The sequence below is a fragment of the Macrotis lagotis genome, chromosome 1, assembly GCF_037893015.1.
Source record: "Macrotis lagotis isolate mMagLag1 chromosome 1, bilby.v1.9.chrom.fasta, whole genome shotgun sequence".
Classification (NCBI taxonomy): Eukaryota; Metazoa; Chordata; class Mammalia; order Peramelemorphia; family Peramelidae; genus Macrotis; species Macrotis lagotis.
The window spans coordinates 608,820,567-608,843,239 of NC_133658.1; the positions used below are offsets into that span (position 1 = coordinate 608,820,567).

Consider the following 22,673-nt stretch of genomic DNA (forward strand, 5'->3'; position numbering starts at 1 on the left):
AGGGCCTATGCTGTCTATCCACTGTGATTTACCTGATGAGAAGGGTGGCACAATTTAGTAGAAATACTGGTCTGGCCACGAAGAGACCTGAGTTTGCTTTGCCATCTTTCCTGGCTTTTGTTTCCTCCTCTCTAAAAAGGGGGGTAGATGACTTTTCAGGTCCTTTCCAGCTTTAAGACTCTACAAATTGACCCAGTTGTAAAAACTAATTATAAAACTATTTAGTGTTTAGAACCATCCCCTAAAGAGCCACCAAACCCTCAGCTGTAGAAACCAATTTGGCTAGCCAACACTCCAGTTTAAAATGTTTCTTTGGCGAGAAAGCAAAGTCAATATCAATTTGGCTGAGAAAAAATACAGTCTAATTTCATTTCAAATGCATCAAATTTACTGTCCTGGTTTTCATTAGCTACTGTCAAGGAATAAGCAGACAGACAAAATAAATTATGAAAAAAATTATTTTTTTAATGTACAAAAAGAGTTATTTACAAGTTGAGTGTGTCATCTCAATTTGTAGGATGTAGAAAACAGCTAAAAATGTTTGAGATATAAATCTGACCCAACATTCACCTACAGTATTTTTTAGTAATGATGTCTTCTATACAGAATATATACAAATCGAGGATGATTATCATAATACTATCTCAGTAAATGAGTGAACACCATTAGGAAGCCACAGACTCTTCAGGACCTTCAGGACATCCAAGATTTGGGCATTTAGAACTGACCTTTTACAAGTAATGAGTTCAGGACATGATAGGATAGTGAGCTCAGGACTGATCATTCTGTCTTCTGTCCACTGATCCCCCACAGCAATATAAAGGCCTAAGTTATGCCAGATACTGGGAGAATATCCCAAATCACTGATAACGATGGAGTTGTGGGGTTTGAATTTGACTGCTGCAAGCCTCATTATAAAAGGTGGGGGAAACCAATGTTACCCCTTAAAATCCAAGCTCCAAATGCATTCTTCATATTCCAAGTTGGCCCAAGTCATTCTGAGCCAGAGAATTTAGTGACAGTCCCTCAGTGCTCCGAAAGACTGGTTCAAACCAGCCTCTGAGTTGGTAGACCATGCAATCCTCATCATTCCTTTAAGAATGAATGGGAGAAGGTAGGAGGAGAAAGGGGTATCTTGAAGATACAGCAAGTATAGCCCATTTGTAACTCAGCTGAGAGTAACGAGCACTGTCAGAGGATTGGACACTATCGTTCTGCCAGGAGACTAAGTGCCCTTCAGAGACCTGGGGGTGGGGAGGGGCTATGACAGAGCCCTATAGCATTTTTCATGGCAAAGCAAGAGAATAATGTATTAGGAAAACATAGAAGCTTTTGGTAAATGCATATTTCTTTTTCCTGACATCAGACTTTTAAATAGACTCCTGATAGTCTGCTTGAGGAGGAAGGCAATTCTATGAAGGAAAAAGAATGGGTTCCAACCAATGGTAGGTAGTACTGCCCCAACTCATCCCCTTTGGCAAGTACAAATTTGGTCTATCCCAATGTATAGCATCACCATTGCCCTAGAGGTATATAAAAATGAGCATTCTTCTTCGGGATGGGGTTCATTTTAAATATAACATCAACCACACTGTAAACACAATCTGGATACAAGGGGGCCATCATTCTGGACTCAGCCCATGTATGTGTCATTCTAGCAACACTGCCATATTTTATTTATTAATGTACACATATCTTACAAAGCTTGTAGGCTCTATGTTTTGATGCCTTCCCTACTGCAGGCCCTATATTTTGATACTTCCCTACCAGAGCACAGTAAGGCACTTTTGAAGTGGCTGGACGAAATTGTTGTTTCTCCTCTATGGCAAGGAACTTAATGTTCCACTACAGTATTCTTAAAGAAGAACTGGGCAGGGGAGTGGGGATAAAGAGCGCTTTTCCTCATTGGCACCATAAGGAAAACTTAATCTCATAGGAGCTAAATATATATTATAACTTTCAAACTCAGAACAAAATGCAATTTCCCTTCCTTACCACTCCTCCTCCCCAAATTTGCTTGGAAAGCAGGTTGGGGGAAAACTTTTGGCTAATGAAAAGTTTTCATTAGCCAAGTAACACAAAGGAGGCAGCCAGAGTATAGTTGTGCATTTACATGGAAGTCTTGTAGGAGTTCCCCTCAGCCCCTTCTCTATTGTGACATTTCTCAGTGCTCTGTAAAATAAGTCAAAAATTTACTAGAGACATACCACAGAGGTACAAAAAAATAACTCTAAAGAGTTCATGAAGTCTGTACAGATAATTTGCTAAAATCCCTTTCATGTATTTAATACTTGTTGGAAAAAAAAATCTCTATTCTCTAGGAAGTGATTCTTTTTCAAAAGCACATTCATCAGATTGCTTGGCAAACAGCCCCTCTCTCCTTGCCTCCTTGTGCTTTGTGTTAAGACATCATATTAAGGAACTTGCTCTCTTCTGCTAATGTCGTTAGCATGGAGCTCATGTCCCCAATAGCCATATTGCTTATCCCTGCTGGGATTGAGGGCAGGGTCAAAGAGTTCCGTGGAGTTGTGAGGCGGGAGGAATTCTGGGAGAGATTCTGAAGAATGCTGGGGCTCAGGGTTCCTGACATTAGGCTTGATTGGTCACCATCATCCATGATGGCATCAAAATCGATCTGGGGGGGCTCCAGAAGCTGAGAGTCCACTGTGCTGGACACCTGATTGGCCCCTGGGGAAGCCATGGCATGCGGCTTGAGGCTGCTCAATGGACACTGCTGTTGTTGCTGCTGCTGCTGCTGCTGTTGCTGCTGCTGCTGCTGCTGCTGCTGCTGCTGCTGCTGCATTACCCGGCAGTCCACATGGTTCTCAAAATTTCCATTCTGTTCATACATGTGGATCTGTCCATAGTAGTACATCATGCTATTATCCCGGGGCCCATTGGTATTCTGTTGCTGCAGCTGCTGCTGCGGAGGCGAGACCATTTCGTTTATTGATTTGGGAATAGCCTCCCCAGTCTCCTGTCCCGGTGTGCTAGCCCCCATGGGGTATGCTGCGGCTCTCATGTAGCCTAGCTGTTGCGAAGAGCGTACCCCACGGTGTCTGTTGGCTGGGCTGGGCTCTGGAGGTGGGCGCGGCTGTACCAGACCTGGTCCAAAGCTCTGTCCCACTGAGCCCATCATGTTCTGTTGAGGGTCAACAAAATTGGATTGGTGGGAGGGCAAAAGAGATGGGGGCTGGTGGTAGCCTTCCTGGCTCATGGAAGGCGGCAGGTGATGGCTCTGCTGTGCATAGTTCTGTGGGGTCACCATGTGCATGGCTGGGTTGGGAAGTGCGTGTTCCCTCCGGTTGTTCACCATCAGGGAAGGGTCGGGGGCCACCTCCATCTGCTGAGGGAGGCCCAGGTGCCCTGCCTTGACTCCCAGGTTGCTACAGGACGGGGAGAGCTGGTTCAGGTCCCCAGGCCCGGTGCCCGGGCTCAGCATGGGGTGGGGCTGGCTGTAGGCCGCCCCGGGGCTCAGGTCCGAGCTCATGGCGGGACACGGGTTGGCCGCGAGCGGCTGCCGGACCTGCATGTAACTGACCCTGGGCCCGGGGCCGACCCCGTTCCTGGGGAGGAGGCCAGCCTGGGCGCTGTCGAGGTCCCCGGGGCCCGCCTGCAGGACCTGCTGGCCGTAGCCCTGGTACTGCCCGAAGGCCTGCTTCTGCGGCACTACCGCCAGGTTGCCCTGCGGGAACGGCTTGGGCTGCTGGCTGGAGAGCAGGTCCACGGAGCCCGAGCTCACCTCGTTCCACTGCACCGGCATGTTGCTCTTGCTCGGGGCGGCGTAGCCCAGCTGGCAGTCGCTCAGCATGGGCGCCGGCTGGCTGCCATGCGCGGCGTGGGCCGCGGGCCGGCGTGGGCCGTGCAGGCTGGGGCTGGGCAGCTTCGGGCCCGCGGGGAAGGCTTCCCCGGGGTAGGCCGGGCCCGGGCCCTCCTGGGCCGCCCCAGCGCTCTGGGACTTGATGTACTGCACCACGTCGTCGGGCAGCACCAGCTCGTCCTCCGCGCCCGGGCCCTCGGCCTCGGCCGCCGCCGTCTCCATGGCGACGTTCTCGCTGATGCCCGGCGGCCGCGGCGAGTAGGCGTGGCGCGGCAGGGCCGCCTCGGGGCGCGCGTAGGGCTGCGGGCACGGGCCGCGCCGCTCGGCGCAGGCCGCCAGGGAGGGCGGGTGCACGCTGCCCGCGCTGCTGAAGCGCTGCACGCGCGGGAGGGGGAGGGGCGGCGGCTCGGCCGCCCCGCGCACGGGGTCGCTGGCCCTGCGGGCCGCCGCGCCGGGCGCCTCGTGCGGGAAGGCGGGCGCCGCCCCGTAGCCGTAGCAGGGCCCGTCGCTGCCCCGCCGCGGCCCCAGCGGGCGCGGGAAGGCCGGCGGCAGGGGGCGCTCGGGCGGATCGAGCAGGGACAGCTTGTTCCTCAGGCTCATCCTCTCCATGTGCGGCAGCGGCGTGGGCGGGGGCCCTCCCGTGGCCGCGGCGTACTTGGCCTTCAGGCTGTACTGCTGCGCCGGCGTGAGGTTCAGCAGCCCCGGGCCGCCGCTGCACTGGCTGGCCTCGCTGGAGCGGCGCGAGGCGTCCGTGGAGATGGGGTCGTAGGAGTCGGCCGAGCTGACGTCGTGCGGGCGGCCCCCGAACGGGGAGGCCTCGCTGGAGCGGCGGCTGGACAGGTACGGGGAGATGCCGGAGGAGCGGCGGCTGACGGTGTAGGCCGAGCTGACGGTGCTGGCGGCGCTGTCCCTGCGCTCGCTCAGCTGGCTCAGCGTGGTCACCTCGTGGACCGACAGCTCCATGATCCTCGGGTTGGGCAGGGGCGCCGGGGGCCCGCTGAAGTTCTCCATGATTGAGCCTGGAGGAAAGCAAGCCAAACAGTGACCTTTCGCGGAGCGCGCCGGGGCTGGCACAAGCGGCCGGGACGGAGAACAAACAAACGCCTGGATACTTCGTGGCTATTAATAATAGACCCTGAGCCTGTCACCCGCCTTCGCTTTCCTCACCCGTCAACCAACCCGCCGCACCAGGTTTTTAACTGAGATGTCAAAGTCCTAGGTCAAGATCACGCCTATTCATAAAGGTAGCGAGCTGCCCATCCCTGGAGGTCTTCAAGCGGGGGATGGGGGGGGGGGCTTGCTCTCTATCAATGATGACATAGAATTCACAAACCAAGTTAGAAAGTTTTGCTGAGATCCTAGGACACTAAATGAACATTTCCCTTAAAAGCTAAGGCAGAATGAAAGAGTTCACTAGGTGTTCCTTTGGGAAGTGAAATAACAAGGGAGGAAGATTTATTAAATGCCCACTTTAAAATAAATAAATTGTGTGTGTGTGTGTGTGTGTAACTACTATACAAATACCAGATATTATGTTACACACTGGAGATACAAAGTAAAAATAAATTCCTGCTCTCTAGGAACCTGTAGTATAATGGAAGGAAGCAACGTGCTACTTAGAAACAAAATATTTAAAGGAAAAATAGGAACTAGTTTCATAGGAAGGGCATTAAGGTGAGAGGGGATTAAGCTTCTTGAAGGAAGTCAGGAAGGAGAATGTCTCCGGCAAGATAGGCAGGAGATAGAGGACCTGGTGCAAGTGACATCAAGGATGCCAAGGATTTCAGAGCATGTGGAGGGGGAGTGAGGTAGTAGAAAGGTCTGGCTCTATTTAAGAGCATATTAAAAGACCTTAGAGAAACTGATCCAATCCTTCGGTTGAGGAATGAAGAAAGAAACTGAGTCTCCACAAGGTGAAAAGCCCAGGGATAGAGCCAAAATAGAATGGTTTCCTGATTCCTATTCCTGTGGTCATTCATCTCTACTTTGATGTCCATTCTCCCAGGTTGCAAGGCATGCACAAATGGACAGTTTACCATTTCCCGGAATAGGAGGCAGCTTGGTGTTTCGGACTTGAGGAGCCGGGTTTGCCCATGAACAGGAATCCTTGACTGTCTTAAGCTTTTCCTTCTTGAGCTGTTCAAGCCTTTGCATGGTTGTCATATGTTTGCGCAGCTGCAGGCTGACCGCTGATGAGCCAGAGGGGACGGTCGAGTCAGCGACAGGAGCGTTGTCGTCCAGTGTTGTCAGGTCTCCCAGGCTACCCCCGCTGTGCATGGTCATCTCTACTCCACTGTCATTGTTGTTGGCACTGCCAAGGGGTGAGGGCTCACTGCTACAGGATGATTGGCCCCCGGGGCTGGACTGATACAACTGAGGGAAAACAGATCAAAAGGTTGTGAGCTGATTAAGGACCAGTACTGGACTGCTAAAAAACAGAGGTGAACTCCCATACCAGTGCACAAATTGGCCAACACATATCTACATTGGAAAATTTGCTGGGGGAGAAGGAACCGGATTCAAACATTGTGGCTTCTTCTTTTTAATTCCTAAAGCTCTTATTATTTACATATAATCTAACTATTGGTTGTACCTTGACTTGTAGAAGTATTTAATCTCTATTAATCTTATCACTCCAACCAAACTTTAAGTTTCTTGAGGACAGGGACTGTGTCCTTTCCTCATGTATTTTATACAAGGACTTATGAGACTAAAGGAGGGACTTGTCCTTCAAGTTTAACCAATGTTTGCTAAGAACCTTAGTATTTAATTCATCACCTTGGCTGACTAGTGTCTCCTGGCTTCTCTGTTGTGAACACTGGTAGATAATGAATGGAGAGAATAAGCTGGCTAGTAGCTTTAGATCCCCATGGACTTTGCTTTTGCTTTCTCTGCTGCTATGGGAGGGACTGCTGTGATGACTGACCTGGCATTTTCCATGGTAGAAGGCACCCTAGACCAGAAGGGCCAGCTCACTTACAGTTTGGCTTTCTATTCCCCACCTCATGTTCCAGAGTCCTTGAACTTAAAGGGCAAGATTTCTGAGTCCACCATATACAGACTGTGGTATTTCATTTGGATTGATAATGTCTCTTACATTTGTCTAAGAATAAGCAGTAAGGGATCCAGCTCTTTATCCTATCAATCAATCAACGGCAAAAATGAATTTATTAAGCACTACAATGTGCCAATCAAAGTGCTAAATGCTGGGGTTAAAAAGGCAAAGGCTAACCATTCCCTGTCCTGATGGGGCTCATATACTATCAGGGATACCTAGGCAATAGGTACATTGAAAAATAGATTAAAAATAGATACAAGATAATTTTGGAAGGGAGAACTCTGATAGCTGGGGAGATCAGAAAAAGTTTCATGGAGAAGATGGCATTTAAGCTAACTCCTAAAGAAAATGAGGGACTCAGAGGCACAGGTGAAGAGGAGAGGCATACTATGCATTTGGAGCAGGCAAATTAAAAAGATGGAGACAAGAATGGAGCACTGGGTATGAGAAATGAGAAGTTCGTGGTGTAGGTGAAAGGAAGTACTCCTGTTGTAATGGGGAAAGGGACACTCAAATGAGCTTTTATTTACTTGTGGTCCTTTCTGTTGCCTTTAATTTCAAGATTTCAAATGAACTAATAAAATCAATACTTTGAGATCACACACACACACACACACACACACACACACACACTCTATACCAATTTCTAGTACATCACATCTAAGATACAGACAACATTTAAACCATAGCCTAACACAAAGGGTTACTCTGCTCACCTTAATACCGACTATCCTTAGGGAGGTATAGTAAGGAAAAGAAGAGGAGACAAAGAACAAGTGATTAGAATTAAGGAGTCACAGCTGGAAGTTAATTGTGCAACAAATGGAAAAAGAGCAGATACACAGCTCCCAAAAATATTTAAAACTGTTTAATCATTATTACATGAAACATGGGGGAGGCACCTGCCTCTAGGTGCTCATCTCTCATTTCTGGTCTTTTGGCCTGGTCAGAGAAATACAGCAGCTTTTTCTGCTTTTTGTTTTTTGTTTTTTAAATTATTAACTAGGTCCTTTGTTCCAGAAGATAATAATCAATGGGTTCTTATGTTCCAGTTGCATCATATGAAGATTTGCCAATTGATTTTTTATAAGGTATATAAAAAAGAGAAGAAATGGGGCCTGTTGGCAAGGGCATGGATCACAATATGGACCACAACCTGGGCTGATCTTTGATGGATCTTTAATGCTCACAGGCTTCAAGGCAGTCTATGGTCCTTGAGGACAGAACTTCTTTGAATTGTGTGCTTAGCTTTGTGATCTGACCAGTCAGGGGTTCAAACACATTGAATTTGAAGGGTAGGATGAAAGGTCTACATTGACACTTACCACCGAGTTCTCTGTCTTGATGGCTTTGACATGTAGGCAATCCTCCACTGCCTGGTTGGTGCTGTTTGCCTCGGCATTCTCCTCCAGGCCCCCTCTGCCCTGTTTAGCACTTGCTTCATTGTCACCATTCTCCTTGAGTGGAGGTGCCCTTGGGTGCACATCATTTCTCTGCTTCTTAGTGACATGGGCATCGGGACCGTGTACTGTTTTCACATGTTTCCTGAGAGAGCTGGGGTCTGTGTATCGCTTCGTACAACCAGGGATCTTGCAGATATAAGGTTTCTGAGGAAAAGGAATCTAATGTTAATGACATAGGAGATTGCTAAATCCTAGTGGTGTCTTAAGGGAGGCCTTTCCCATATGACATGCTTATTCACCACAATAATTTCTGGATTGTGTTGTTCTCCCCAGGTAGAATATTCTCTCCTTCTTTTCCAAATTCAAGCCATTCTTCATAAGCTAATAATTATTGACTCTAGTTCACACTCTCTTCTTGAAATTGCTGCACTAAAATCCAAACCAGGCAAATATAACATATGCCTTATGTTGTTTTCCTAGCTAAGAAATAATTATAACAGACCTGACCCTTGGAAAGGAGAGTTCATTAGCCTTGGTGATAAGGATTGTGTCATATTATTAACATTTAATTGATTAATTTATTAAATGAACATTTATTAATGTTCATTTATAGTTTTCTAAATCAATATTTGTTTCTATTTGAATTTGACCCCCCCCCGTTCTAAGTGCTAACATGCTAAAATTTCAAAACAGAAGTGTATATGTTTTGTCATGTCAACTAGGGTGTCAGTTTTTCAACAAGGATTGTATCTTACATGTCTTTATTATTACATGTCCTCTTCACCCTGCCCCCAAGTATTTAGTACAATGCTAAATGACACAAATAAGACACTTGACAAAATAACTGGGTGGATGAAGGGAGGGAGTTACTATTTCAATGATCATGAGATGTTCCGGATGTATTCTCATGACATACAGATGATCAGTATCTCAGCAGCAATTGTGATGAGACTGTCCTTTAAATTTTACTATATACATGTGTAATCAATCAACAAGCATTAAGTGCCTACTGTGTCCCAGACACAAAGCTAGGAACTGGAAACTCAGAGGCAAGAATAAAACCATCCTTATCCTATACCTGCCAGTCAAAACCTAAGCCTCAAATCACTAGTCTGCCAACTTAACCAAACTTGGTTATACTAGAACCCTAAGGGCAAAGTATGGATTTATTCTAATCCTACCAACCTCTTCATTATACAATTGAGGAAATTCAAGCCAAGAAACTCAAGATCTCATATCTGTCAGTGACAGAGCTATGACTGGAATCCAGAACCCTTGTTACCCATGCTAGTGAGCTTTTCACTATTCCAAGAATCAGGTCTGTTGCCATTATTCTTAGCTATTGCAATACCCTTCTTTCTCAAATATTTCACAAGCATCCACATTCAGAGAAAAAACTATAGGGTCTGAATTTAGATCAAAGCAAAAATTTTCCATTTTTAATATTTAATGTTTTTTCCCCTTCTCATGTTTTTCTCCTTTTGTTTTGATTCTTCTTTCATAGCATGATTAATCTGGAAATGGGCTAGGTGGGGCAGTGTAGAAAATTGGTCTTGGATGGGAATTCGAATCTCACTGCAGACTTGACACACTTAACTAGCTGTGTGACATAGCCAAGTCTGATTGCCTCTCATCCAGGGCCATCTCCAGTTGTCCTGATTTATATCTGGCCACTGGACCCAGTAGTTCTGGAGGAGAAAATGAGGCTGGTGACATAGCACAGCACCCCCTCACTCAAATCCAATCTATTGTACTTGTCATGGCATCATATGTCATAGTCTTCTTTGAGATCGAAGGACAAAACATCAGTATGGAAATATGTCTCACATAGTTATATATGTATAATCTACATTAGATTATTTGCTGTCAAGGGGAGGAGGGAAGGAGGAAGAAAAAGGTGGAATTCAAAACCTTACAAAAATGAACATTGCATATTCTCTGCATGCATTTGGGAAAATAAATTTATTCAAATATTTCATGATATCTGATGATTTAACAGTTTTTAGGAATAATGGTATATTTGATTTGTGGTAGACAAAGCTGAAACTCACCAATTGTTCACTTAACAAATTCTATCAGCTGAAGATTGTTTTGGGCAAATGTGTCCAACTCATGAACACAGGTTACCATACTCTGGAATGTGGCCTGAATCAGACTAAGATGAACTGGAAAATGCTAAACAAAAATAAATAAAAATATAATACAACCTAGATAATATTAATTTTTAATATTCTAAGTCAATATTCATGTCTATTTGAATTGGTGTCATTGTCCTAGTGCTAACATATTAAATTTTCAAAATAGAATGTAAGCTCTCTGAATGAACAAATGGCAAGGTATTAAGTGCTTTCTCTGTATTAGGCACTGTGTAAAGTGCTAGCAAACCCATATTGAAATAAGAGACTGTCTTTGTGGTTAAGGAACTTAAATTCTAATAGGGGAAGATGACACTCTAGGAGCAGGGTCATCCGGGAAGCATGTTTTAATTTCAAGAGATAGAAGGCAGAAGGTGGACAACTTGACAGTGACAAGAGATAGCAGGATGTCCTGGGAGGATCGCTGAATATGATATAAAAGTAACTCAAGGTCTGCTGAATGGACAAGCATGTTGTAGCTATTTGACCTTTGTTCTTGAATAGGACCATGATACCAGGGAGGTGATGCCATGACAAGGACTTAAACTGGTTTTGAGTGAGGGCGATAACTGTGCCTCACATTCTTTTCTGGAGCTCTCTGGGACTAGTAGCCAGATATAGATCAGGATAAAGGGGGATAGCCTTGGATATGAGGCAACTGGGGCTAAATGACTTGCCCAGGGTCACTCAGTAAGTTTTAAGTGTCTGAGGCCACATTTGAACTCGGGTCTTCTTGACTCCAGGGTCAGTGTGCCTGCTCTCTCCACAGGGTCATCTAGCTTCTTAAGTTTTTTGTCTCAGGTTTCAGGTATTCCTTGATGGAAGAAACTGTTTCATTTTTATCTTAAGATTTCCATCACAGAACTAGGATTATTTTTTCACTCTCATCTGATTTCCTATTAGAGAATCCCCAGTGAGGAATTCCCCTGTACTAAGGTAGTTTAGTACCTTCTTGGCAACTTAGAATTTTAAAGAGTTTTCTGGAGGCAATTGGGAGAGTAAGTAACTTGTTCAGGGTTCCACAATCAGTAAGTGTCATAGGGAGGTCTTGAATCTAGATCTTAACTCTGAGGCTAGCCACAAAGATTCACTGAAGTACACTCTGCACATAGTGGACACTTAATTTTTGCTGAATTGAATGAATTCTTCATTCATTTCCTTGGGGGTGGGGGGGGGAATGACCTTTTTATGGTCATAATAAGTTTTACAAAATTTTATCAGTTGTTTTCCCCCTCATTACTTTCTCCAAACACAGCCTCTAGAGCTTCCTGAACACAGGGGCAGGTCTTGCAGAATAGGTAGCATTTAGTTCAGTAGAAAGTAAGGGGGGGGGGGAGGAGCAATCTAGGGATAGAGAAGGGCATAATAAAAAAAGCAGATGTGGGAATATACATGGCATGATTGGAAACCAGGAACATTTTATGCTCTTTCTGCTCCAGAATCTTGGCAGATACTCTGTCATTTATGAGATTTAGCATGGCTGGAGTGGATGGTTAATGGAGAAAACCAGTTGGAAATAAGCTTAGAAAATGCAGGTTGTAAGTTAGTAATACATGTAAGCAAGAGTAGGGGTTCTTATTTGGTATGACCCAGAGAGAAAGAGGTGTCTGGGGCATGGTAAATGTCAAGAGCTATTTCTTACTACAGTTGGTCCCCAAGAAGGTGATAACTCATGTTGGTATTTATGATGTGTGGGGGTGGGGAGTGAGGGAGGTGGGGGTGGTTAGGGGGGATAGTTAACTGAGAAATTCCATTGCTTGTGCCAGATCCTTTCATTAAATCCAAAATCCAGGTAATGAGTAAATCAGAACTGCTTAGGGGAGTCATTAAAATAATCCAAGGGGGAAAATGGTGACCTGGGATTCTTTGACAAGCAAGAAACATTTCTAGAACCAAACACTCCTCTGATTTCTAATTCCTGCTAAAGCTCTGGCTCTTCGTAGTAAGGCTTTCACTTGTGCTGCTGGGGCTAATTCGTGCAATGACCTAAGTGTCTTGACATGTTCACAAACAACAGATTGAAGACTTTAGATCTAAAACATGAAGCACCCAGGTTGAACTCAGTAACACAATCCTTTAGAGTAAAGATCTAAGAGAAAACAATCATATTAATGCTACATGGCCATCTCTTTGAATCTACCATCTTTGTATTGTATCCCTAGGACTAAGCAGAATGTTACTCAGCACATAGTAGGCACTTAATAAATGTCTGTTGATTTACTGGCTTCTAAGATTTTATTGGGCTTGCAATTTCTATTCAAGGAAATCATTGGAATACACAAACATAGCTATGTGACTCCACATTCAGATGAATTTTAATTGTTAAAGTTTTAAGTTTTTTTCTAGAATGATGAATAGTCATATCAAATTCTTTAAGTGGTCAAAAACATTATTAAATGCTAGGAGATTTTATTTTCTTTAGTCTGTTAGACTAATGGCAATATAAATTCAATCCACAGGTATTCGCTTGTTGCAGCAGACCATCACATGTATTATAATAAAGCCAATTTTCTGGATTCCCTAAGTACTGGTAGTGGGCTTAAATTAACTGGAGTTAACAAAGCATGTATAGTGCTTCATCAATTTACATCAAAAGGCCAAGGCATGATTTTCTTTTGTAAAGCATCACTACCAGGTGCAGAGAGATCTCACTGGGAAGTTCAGATTGCCTACTCCCAAGCAAAGTTAAATCATTATGACAGTCATTTTCTTATGATGTAAAAAATTTATTTCACACCTTTGCTGGATAAGCTGGTGGTATTCATTGTAATAGAATACATCTGAAGAGTGCTTAGTAATCTTTGTCTTTATCCTGACCTTGTGGGGCAGATTCTGTGAGCTCCATTTCACAGATGAGGAAATTGAGAGTGATGATGATGATGATGAGCATGAAGATGACGAGGAGTTTAAGTAACTAAGGTCATTTAGGAAGTCAGTAGCAATAGGCTGGTCATAATCTGAAGTCTAGGGACTCTAAGCAAAGTATTTTTTCCATGATGTCCATAGCACTTCACCTCATTAGTCTGGGTTTCTTCTGACTACCCTATCCCTCTTGTCAGGATCAGACAGTGGAGTTAAAAGCTCTTAGCTACAGAAATCTCAGGAGTCCATTTGGAGAAGCTGCCTTTAGGTGTTTTTCCTATTCTGACTACCCACCTTCCTCGATACCTTCCAAAATCTGAGCCTAAGAGAGGTACCTCATTGGAATGAGTTCGGTTCTGGTGCTTGGCCCGGTCAGAAGCATTAGAGAAAGCTTTGTTGCATCCCTCATGCTCACACACATAAGGTTTCTCGCCTGTGTGGGACCTCAGATGTGTCTTTAGGTTCTCCAGTCGGGAATAGGCTTTTGAGCATCCTTCAAACTGAAATCAAAAAGAAAGAAATGAATGCATGATGAAATCAATAAACCCAGAAAATGAAGCCAAGTCTACAAGGAGGGGTCCTCTTTAAGGAGAGGTAGTATGTTGCAGTAGAAGACGTCAGAAGTATTGAGTTTTAGTTTAGACTTTGGACTTTAGTTTACTTCTCAGGGGATTTATTTAGTCTGCTTTTTCTGTAAGGAATCTTACAGCACTAATATTAGAGGATTCTAACAAAAAATTTTCCCTACTCCTTTCTCTAACTTTTTTTAAAAGATACATTGAATGGCTTCTAAGTCTTAAGACAAATTCCCCCTCATCCTCCACATTGCCTTCCTTCCCTGATAACCAAGCCTATCCATGATCTATCTTTCTTTTATGAATGTCAATAACATCTTTAGAGTTCATTTGATCATTAAACCTTCATGTTGTGCATTTTAGTCTTATTTTTTCCACTTAGGCTTTAAGTTGTTTGAATGCAGATATGTGTGCTTATCTTGTAGTCACAGAGATGAGAGGGGACCTTAGACAGAAACTTAGCTTCTGCTATATCCTGTGTCTCCTATAACACCTAACTTTGCACATAGGTATAGCCTGATAAACTATCTATTGGCTTTCCTATCTGCTATTTTTGCTAATTTCCTCTGGCTATTAAGACCATACGCAGTACTTAAGTTTCTCTGATTATGAAGCAATTCCAACCCTGGGGTCCATTTCATCTTGCAGTTGGTTAAAAGAATACTTAAATTGAAGATGGTGAATTCCATGGACTTAGAAGAGTGCAGGGGAGAGAAAACTGTGTATCCTGAGAACTGAATAGGATGGAAGAAGTGAGCAGATCTGAGTTAGTAATTTTATGATTATGGGATTTAAAGATTCAAGGGACCTCAATGGCCATTTGGTTCAAATCTGTTATTTTAGGAGAACATTTTACAGGAAAAAAAAAACTGAGGCTCTGAGAGTTAGAAAGCTCTTTTTTCCACTCCCTTCCCCATTTTCCATACCTAGCACCTCACACTTAGCAGATGCTGGGAAAATATTTGTGGAATTTTGACCAAAGTCACACAGCAAAGGTAAGACTAGAAACTGGGTTCTTTTAACTTTCTGCCTTTTCCTCAGAAATAAAATGATTCATAGATTGTCTTATTTCTTTCCATAGTGCTTAGCACTATGTTGTCACAGAGTAGGAACTTAATACAACCTTTCTTTTTTTTAAAAAACTGATTCCCCAGAATGAGAACAATCTGGGTTACAGTCTATGCAGATGGCAGAGTCTCCTAAATTGGTGAAAAACTATAGAATCTAGTTGTCTGGGACCCCCCCCCCCCCCCCCCGGAGATCATCCAGTCCTCCTTATTATGGAGCATCAATTCACAACATTTGAAACAGCCTTGGCTTAAAGATCTCTAGAGATGGCGAGTTCCCAATTTATCAGGCAATTTGGTTCACTCTCAGACAACTCTAATATTTGGAATATACTCTTCCTAGAGAACCAAAATTGTCACCTCCCAACCCAGTAACTTTTACTAGGGACAAATAGAACAAATTTAATTCCCTTTTCAAAAATTTCAAGACAGTTAAAATGACTCCTGTTAAGTTTTCTGTTCTATAGACTGTCGACATTGAGATGCTTCAGATTCATTCATTTATTTATTCATTAAACAAATATTTAGTGAGTAACTACTATGTGTCAGTCTCTGTGCTAGACACTGGAGAGACAAGGACAAATTAATAAAGCACTTTCAGAGCTTATGTTCAAAAGGGAGGAAACAATACAAACAAAAAAATTTATATATGTATGAAACAGAAGAATCACTCTTCTTTTCAAATATCTCCCTAAAAGAGAATTCTAAAATTTCTGAGCATTTATCCCACTGCCTGATATTCTTTCTTAGGAGAGGAAAAATTCAATTTCTTATCTATATATTTATTTACTCACTTTATATATTTGCCTAACTTTGTGCATATATTTGCCTCACTTTATCTGTCCAAGAGACTTGCTGTTTATATATTCAACAATATATTCATTCAACATATATGTATATAAATGATATCTATTTAACATATATCTATATATACATTACTTATGGTATATACATCATTCAGCTTGTTTCAGAGGTCAGATATGAACTTTAGACAAGATAGAATCCTTTTCCTTTTTCTAGAAGGGGAATAACATATAAACATATTTTATCTAAAATACACCAGGGAGCTACCACTTGAAAAAAATTGTATAGTTAATCTTTTTTTTTATAAAGCTAATTAATGTGGCAATGTAAATAAAGTTTTTCCTCTATCCTCCCAATTTTGTCTATCTATTAGGTTTGGATTTTAAATTTTTAGTTATTTTCCTCTCACATAATAGGCCCACCAATAGCCTAAATCAATTAATCTTTCTTTCTACACACACACACACACACACACACACACACACACACACACACGCTTATAGAATTTTAATGCAAGAAACTTTAGAAGAATTGTCTTCAATCATAGATTTCTCAACCTTAGGACTCAAGGTAAAAATGGGAGTCAGGAAGAACTGAGTTTAAATCTAGTTTCACATGCTTTTTACCTGTGTGATCCTGGGCAAGACACTTAACTTCTATTTGCCTTGGTTTCCTCAACTATAAAATGGGGATGATGATAGCACCTATCTTCCAGGATTGTAGTTATTTTTATTAAATTAAAAAAGCATTATTCAGCATATTATATGTACACCCCTGGGAGAGGTGTTATGAGAAGTTTCTCAATGGGATAGGGAAAACATTTCATAAATAATTATAGTATCTTGATGAAATTATTTTTATTTTCTTTTTTACGAGTATTTGCACAGTAAACTCTTAACATTTATTTCCTTTCTTATTTAATGGGGGGCATAGGAAGGTTAACTAGATGCCAAAAGGTATTGAGATGAAAAAATTGAGAATCCCCCGATTTACAATAGAGTCTGTTCTATGTCAGTATCTGACAGTAAGATATCCTTGCCTATAGACAGAATAATTAACAACTGTGATGATATTTTAAGGTTCTGGGAGCCCATTCTTCAACAGATTCCTCTCGTCTACTTGAAGTTTCAAAATTAAATGTTTCTTCCTTATTAAATGTCTAGATGCCTAACTTTCCTACCTTCTCTGCAGAGTCAGGGATTATGAGTGTGGAATACAAGATATCAGGCAAGGCTGATGTGTTGGTTAATTTTACTGAAGTATTTTTTTCTCTTTCTTTTAAACAGCTCACTGGATAAAGGAGGGAGGAAGGATGGTTGTAAATGAAAGTGATATAAAAACAAAAGGTATCTATAAAATAAAACAATAACATCAGCTAAAGTCTTAGGGTATCCTCTTTTAAAATATAATCATTTTCACTGTGCATAATAATAGCAATGTTGTAATGATGACCAACTATGAAGGACTTGGCTACTCTGCTCTATATAATGATCTGAGATGATTCCAGATGACTCATGATAAAAAAAAAAGAGTGCTAGCACCTCCAGAGAGAAAACTGATGAACAGAGTACAAATTGAATATAATTTTGTCACTTTGAAATGATCAGAACCAGGAAAATATTATATATCAGGAACCTTGTATTATGATCAGCTATGAATAACTCAGTTCTTCTCAGCAATCCAATGATCCAAGAAAATACAAAGGACTCTCGAAGGAAAATGCTATCCACAACCAGATAATAGAAACTGATGGATTCTGAATGCAGATGGAAACAAACTTTTTTCACTTACTTTTTTCTCTTTCACAGTTTTTTCTCCTTTTGATCTGTTTCTTCCTTCACAACTGTGACTAATATGGAAATGTGTTTTACATGGTAGGATATGCATAACCTAGATCAAATTGCCTACCATTTTAGGAATAGGGGAGGATGGGAAGGGAGGGAAGGAGAAAAATTTGGAATACAAAACCTTAAATGAATGCTAAAAATTGTCTTGACATGTAATTCAGAAAAATATTATTAATAAAAATAATTTTCTCACTGTCCTTTTCCTGCATTTATTTAGAAATATGGCTAATAGTATTGGGAATATGTTTTACATGATTTCACATGTATAATTGATATCATATTACATACCTTCTTAGTGGATGATTAGGGGAGAAAGAGGGAGAACTTGGAACTCAAATTTTAAAAAGTAAAGAATGTTAAAAATAACTAAATAATAAATTTGAAATATAACCATTTTTAGAGTGTGAACTCTTAAGTTCACAAGTTCACACTCATTAAACCTTAGTATGAATATTTTTCCCAGTGATAGGAGATCACAGTCCTGAGCAAATGGAAATCTTTGACAGAGGAAAAAGGAAAAGTCAATTTGGAACACAAGTCAGTCCCAAGAGAGGCAGGCCTTTGGCAGCTATTGGGGAAGGAGAGGGGTGATCTCTCTGGACAGCTGGAGGAACAGGAGGATATTGGGGGGGGGTGAACAAACTCACAGCAGGGAAACATGAGAAAGGAGCCCAGAGTGAAGAAAGGTGCCTGGGTTGAACTAACAAGCTTGCTTGACTTCATCTCTATCTGCAGGGAGATGTCTTAGGGGCTCTACAGGTTACCAGTAATGTTTGAGGAGAAGGTAAGAATCAGACTAAGAGTCTTTCACACAGAAGCTTTGCTTTTGTTGATGTTCACATTCTGCCTCTTTGAGAGATGAAAGGCTGCTCACTGAGCCCTTATTAGGGATTTTCCCCTCCCCTTTCCCTTAGAGCAAAAATAATGAAGGGGAAAGAACTTCTGGGGCAAGATATAACTGGGCTACAAGAAGGGACATTCCAGCCCTCTTCATGACCAGATGGGAGGGAACTTTGGGATAATTCAAGCCTTCTGAGAGAATGTTGGGAAGATGGTTGTGCTGCAAGATAGAAGTAGACTAATGAAAACATGAGGTGAGATGTGGGGTTGGGCGATATTATGGAGAAGAAGCAGTAATGATATCCTTCCCCACCCACCCCCATTCCAGGATCATTACCTGGAACAAAGACTTTCTTATGCATCACTAGTTTCATTAATTATCTACTTATCTAAAGTATGATGTTTCCAAATACTTTTGGGCAGAGAATTAGTACTTGGGAATATATTTTCATTTGCTTGAACTATGTTTTTCTATAAGATAGTGTGAAATTCTCTTATAAAGTAGCATGTTCAGGCCAATCCCACAAGAAGTTGATGATGGCATCAAATAACCAGTCATCACCTCATCTTTTCTTTCCTTTTTTTTTTATTAGCTATACCATCATTAAATGATGGAGTTTTGTGTTAGATGACAGCCTGGGATTATTGGGAATACAGCACAGTTTCTTAGCCGAAATGCAATCTGCTTTCATGCTCCTACTCAATTCTGTGCTCAGCTCGCATGACTGTACAAGATACATGTACTGAGACTTCCCCTCTGCAATGTGTGTGTGTGTGTGTGTGTGTGTGTGTGTGTGTGTGTGTGTATTTTTTTCATCCATTTATTTTTTTTCTGTGTAGGTGGTGAGTCTAATCCCAGAGTGGACACTGATCTCATTAAAGAGGTCCTATTGTATTCTAGGACTTGATGGAATCAGTACAATGTCATTTGCAAATAAGAAAATCTGGGGTATTTCATAATCTTTGGGAAATCCTCCTTCCCATTTGTATTTGCTAGACATCCTCCAAGGTATCAGTAACCAGTTTTGGAAAGAATAGGTCTTCCTGTTCTATGCCTCACTTGATACTGATAACCAGAGGATCACTTAAAATAGTCAATTCTTTTTTAGCAGCTATTGGGGATTCTAAAATAACCTTTAATATATGCATTGGATATAGAATATTGGAGAATTTTTAAAATTATATTTTTCTCTAAAGGGTGAAATGCCTCTCTCATGCTCCCCCCACAACCAACAAACAATAAACACAGTTAAATCTCATATTTTCTACATCTTTCAATCAACTGTAAATTTTTATTCAATTGAAAAATGTGATTTGCTGGATTTGACTTGCCCAAGGTCACACAGCTAATAAATATCAAGTATCTGAGGTTGGATCCTGACTCTAGGGCCAGTGCTTTATCTACTTACTGTGTTATCTTGCTGCCCTATTTTCTTTTATTTTCATCAAGTACTAAGCAGGTAGGTGGTACAGTGTTTGGGACACTTGTCCTGAAGTCAGGTGCAACCTCAGGTACTTAGGAGCTGTGTAACCTTGGACAAATCATTTAACCTCTGTCTGCCTCAGTTTCCTCAATTATAAAATGGTATGATTTTATAGACTCACCACCTACACAGAAATTATAAAATGGTATAATAATGGCACCTACTTCTCAAGATTGTTGTGAAACTTAAATGAGATATTTGCAAAGTGTTAAATAATATTCACATAATAGGAACTTGATAAGTCTGTTTTTCCTTCCTTCCTAAATGTGCAGATTATTGTCTTATAGATATATCAATACCTTGATCAGTAGCTGATAAAAGCAGAGCACTCAATATTTCTGAGTACTCATTTTACAGCAAGTAATATCATCTCAATTGTGCTTCCCTTTTAAAATGCCATCTATGATTCTTTTTTTTAATTAGGTATTTTCCTTTCTTGAGATAACTTGCAAATTGTTCTTTCAATGTTTCCAAATCTGTGTTGCATTCATAGCATATTTCTTGAAATGTCCTTGTATGTCCCTTTCTAATTCCTCATGTATGTAACACACTAGAGACTAAAAAGTTTAGAGCCTAAATGTTTTTAACATTAATTTAAAAAAATCTAAGTTCCAAATTCTTTCCTTCCCTCTCACCCCTTTCCCACTCATTGAAAAGGGAAGCAATATGATGGACCTAAATATGATGGTTTCACTGTCATGGGTTATGGGAAGGTTGCTATAAAATCACTGGCAAATGTGCTCCATTTCCCCATATATTTATTGCACTGATACACAGTCCATTAGATATCCTTAAGAGATTAGGTTGAGTAATAGGTTCATTGGGTTCATGGATTGTTGAACAGGAGAAAAAGGGGATGATTGGAACAGCAGCAGGTCGAAATTAACAGAAATGACTCAGGTGGCAATAAGAAGGGATAATCAAGGAAACTTCAAGGATTTCTAAGAAAACAAATCTAAAAAAGAGAGATCTTTTTCAAAATATAGAAGCATTATTAATTTCTAATTAGTTCCATTTTCTTAGAAACTCAAAACATTTTACCTACATAATTAAGTGTTTAAAAATATTCAAGTGAGATAAAAAGCCTAAATAGTTTAAAATAACTTCGTTTCACTGTATGACAGCAAAAGGCAAAATCTGCCTACTAAGTCCATCAATTTTCTTACCGTGCATTTGTGTGGCTTCTCACCAGTGTGCCTACGCATGTGTACCACTAGCATGTACTGAGCCTTGAATGGCTTCTGCTCCCGGGTACAGTCTTGCCAACGGCAGACAAACTCCTTCTTCTCCCCATGAATGTGGTCATTATTAATGTGCTGCAAGAAATAAGAAAGATGATTAGGATGACTCAAATCTAGTCCAACCAAATTTTTTTTACAAGTTAGAATGATGGGTTGAATAATATGATGACATTTTAATAGGGATATATTTCATGTCCTACACTTGTGTTTAAAACAACTCATTAGTTGTACTCATTAAATGCATCAGTTAATGTAGAAAAGACCTGGATATTTTGATGAACTATAAACTCAAGATGAATCAACATTATAGTTAAAAGAGGAACAGTAGTACAAACTTTAAACAATTATGAGCAACATTCCAAAAACCAAAACAAACCAAAAATGGGAGATAGCAATTCCATCGTGGGGCATTTAAAAAGATTTTAGAGAAATAATTTTGGGCTAATTTAATGATTTTATTAATAATGCCAGTATGTTTATTTAAAAAGGATGGTTATTTGGCCATTTCTTTTAGCACAAAGATCCCTCATAGTGGTGGGTTCACCGTTTATATGCTCTTCAAAGACAAGTGTTCCTTAGATTGGCAATCAACTCTGGTTAACTATTAATGAAAAAATGAGTATTACAATGCGTTATATTACAGTGAGCATCTACAGATATATACTTAGGGTCACCAAAATCTTGGTTAAAGAGACTTCAATTTCCATATCATCTATCTGACAAAAGGGAGATTCAATATATTTCAGATCAATCTGAGTAAACATGAGGAAGAATGCACCCAAACTTAGAATTTCTTTTACTGTCTTTGATTGGATCTTAGTCATTCTGGCTGGATTGAATGTTTTAGAAAGATTACTCACACTGTTTAGTTTCTGGATGAGGAAGTAAAAAAGGGAAAACTTTGATCCTAATAAAACAATAACTTAAATATGAGAGAAATAATCATTTCTCACAAGTGTCCTCTACTTTGGTGAGACCACATATAAAGTAGGTACCAAATTTAGAAAAGGCATTGATAAACTGGTACAAGTTCAGGAGATGGTGACAAGGCTAGTTCAAACATTTGAGACCAGGCCACACAAAGTTGAACTGAAAGAACTGAGGATGTTTATTGCATGGAGAAATGATGGCTATCTTTAACAGAACAGCTGTTATGTGTTAAAGGGTAGAACAAAGAGCAATGGGTAGAAATTCAGGTTTGATATGAAACAATGTCCTAATAATAAAGGATACCCCAGAATGGTATGGTCTTCTTCTGGAGGAAGTGAGTTCACCATCAATGTTGATATTTAAGAAAAGGCTACATTATTATTTGTTGAGGAAATTAGGAAGGAGCCCTTCAACTTGGATATTCTGTAATTCACATGGACAAATATCAAAACATATCAAATTAATTTATTAAGTGTTTATGATGAGCATGGTGCCATTTGTGCAATTATCTTATCAAGTAACCTGTGCCAATATTTTTCTTTATAGGGGAAAAGGAGTTCTCTCCCACTTAGAATCTGGGGTACAGGTTAGGAAATATTAAACCATC

The 22,673-nt window shown here is 41.1% G+C and overlaps 1 protein-coding gene across 1 annotated transcript in view; it reads right to left on the minus strand.

Moving 5' to 3' along the window:
* Positions 1-476: 476 nt before the first annotated feature.
* LOC141507380 (zinc finger protein GLI2-like) overlaps positions 477-22,673 on the minus strand; it is a 125,615-nt gene continuing 103,418 nt past the window's right edge. The window contains exons 8-12 of the mRNA XM_074214972.1: positions 21,062-21,211; positions 13,614-13,778; positions 8,204-8,485; positions 5,857-6,193; positions 477-4,839 (exon numbers count right to left, since the gene is read on the minus strand). Coding sequence (XP_074071073.1) covers positions 2,402-4,839; positions 5,857-6,193; positions 8,204-8,485; positions 13,614-13,778; positions 21,062-21,211 — 3,372 coding nt within the window. The 3' untranslated portion in view covers positions 477-2,401. The remainder of the gene's footprint in view (positions 4,840-5,856; positions 6,194-8,203; positions 8,486-13,613; positions 13,779-21,061; positions 21,212-22,673) is intronic.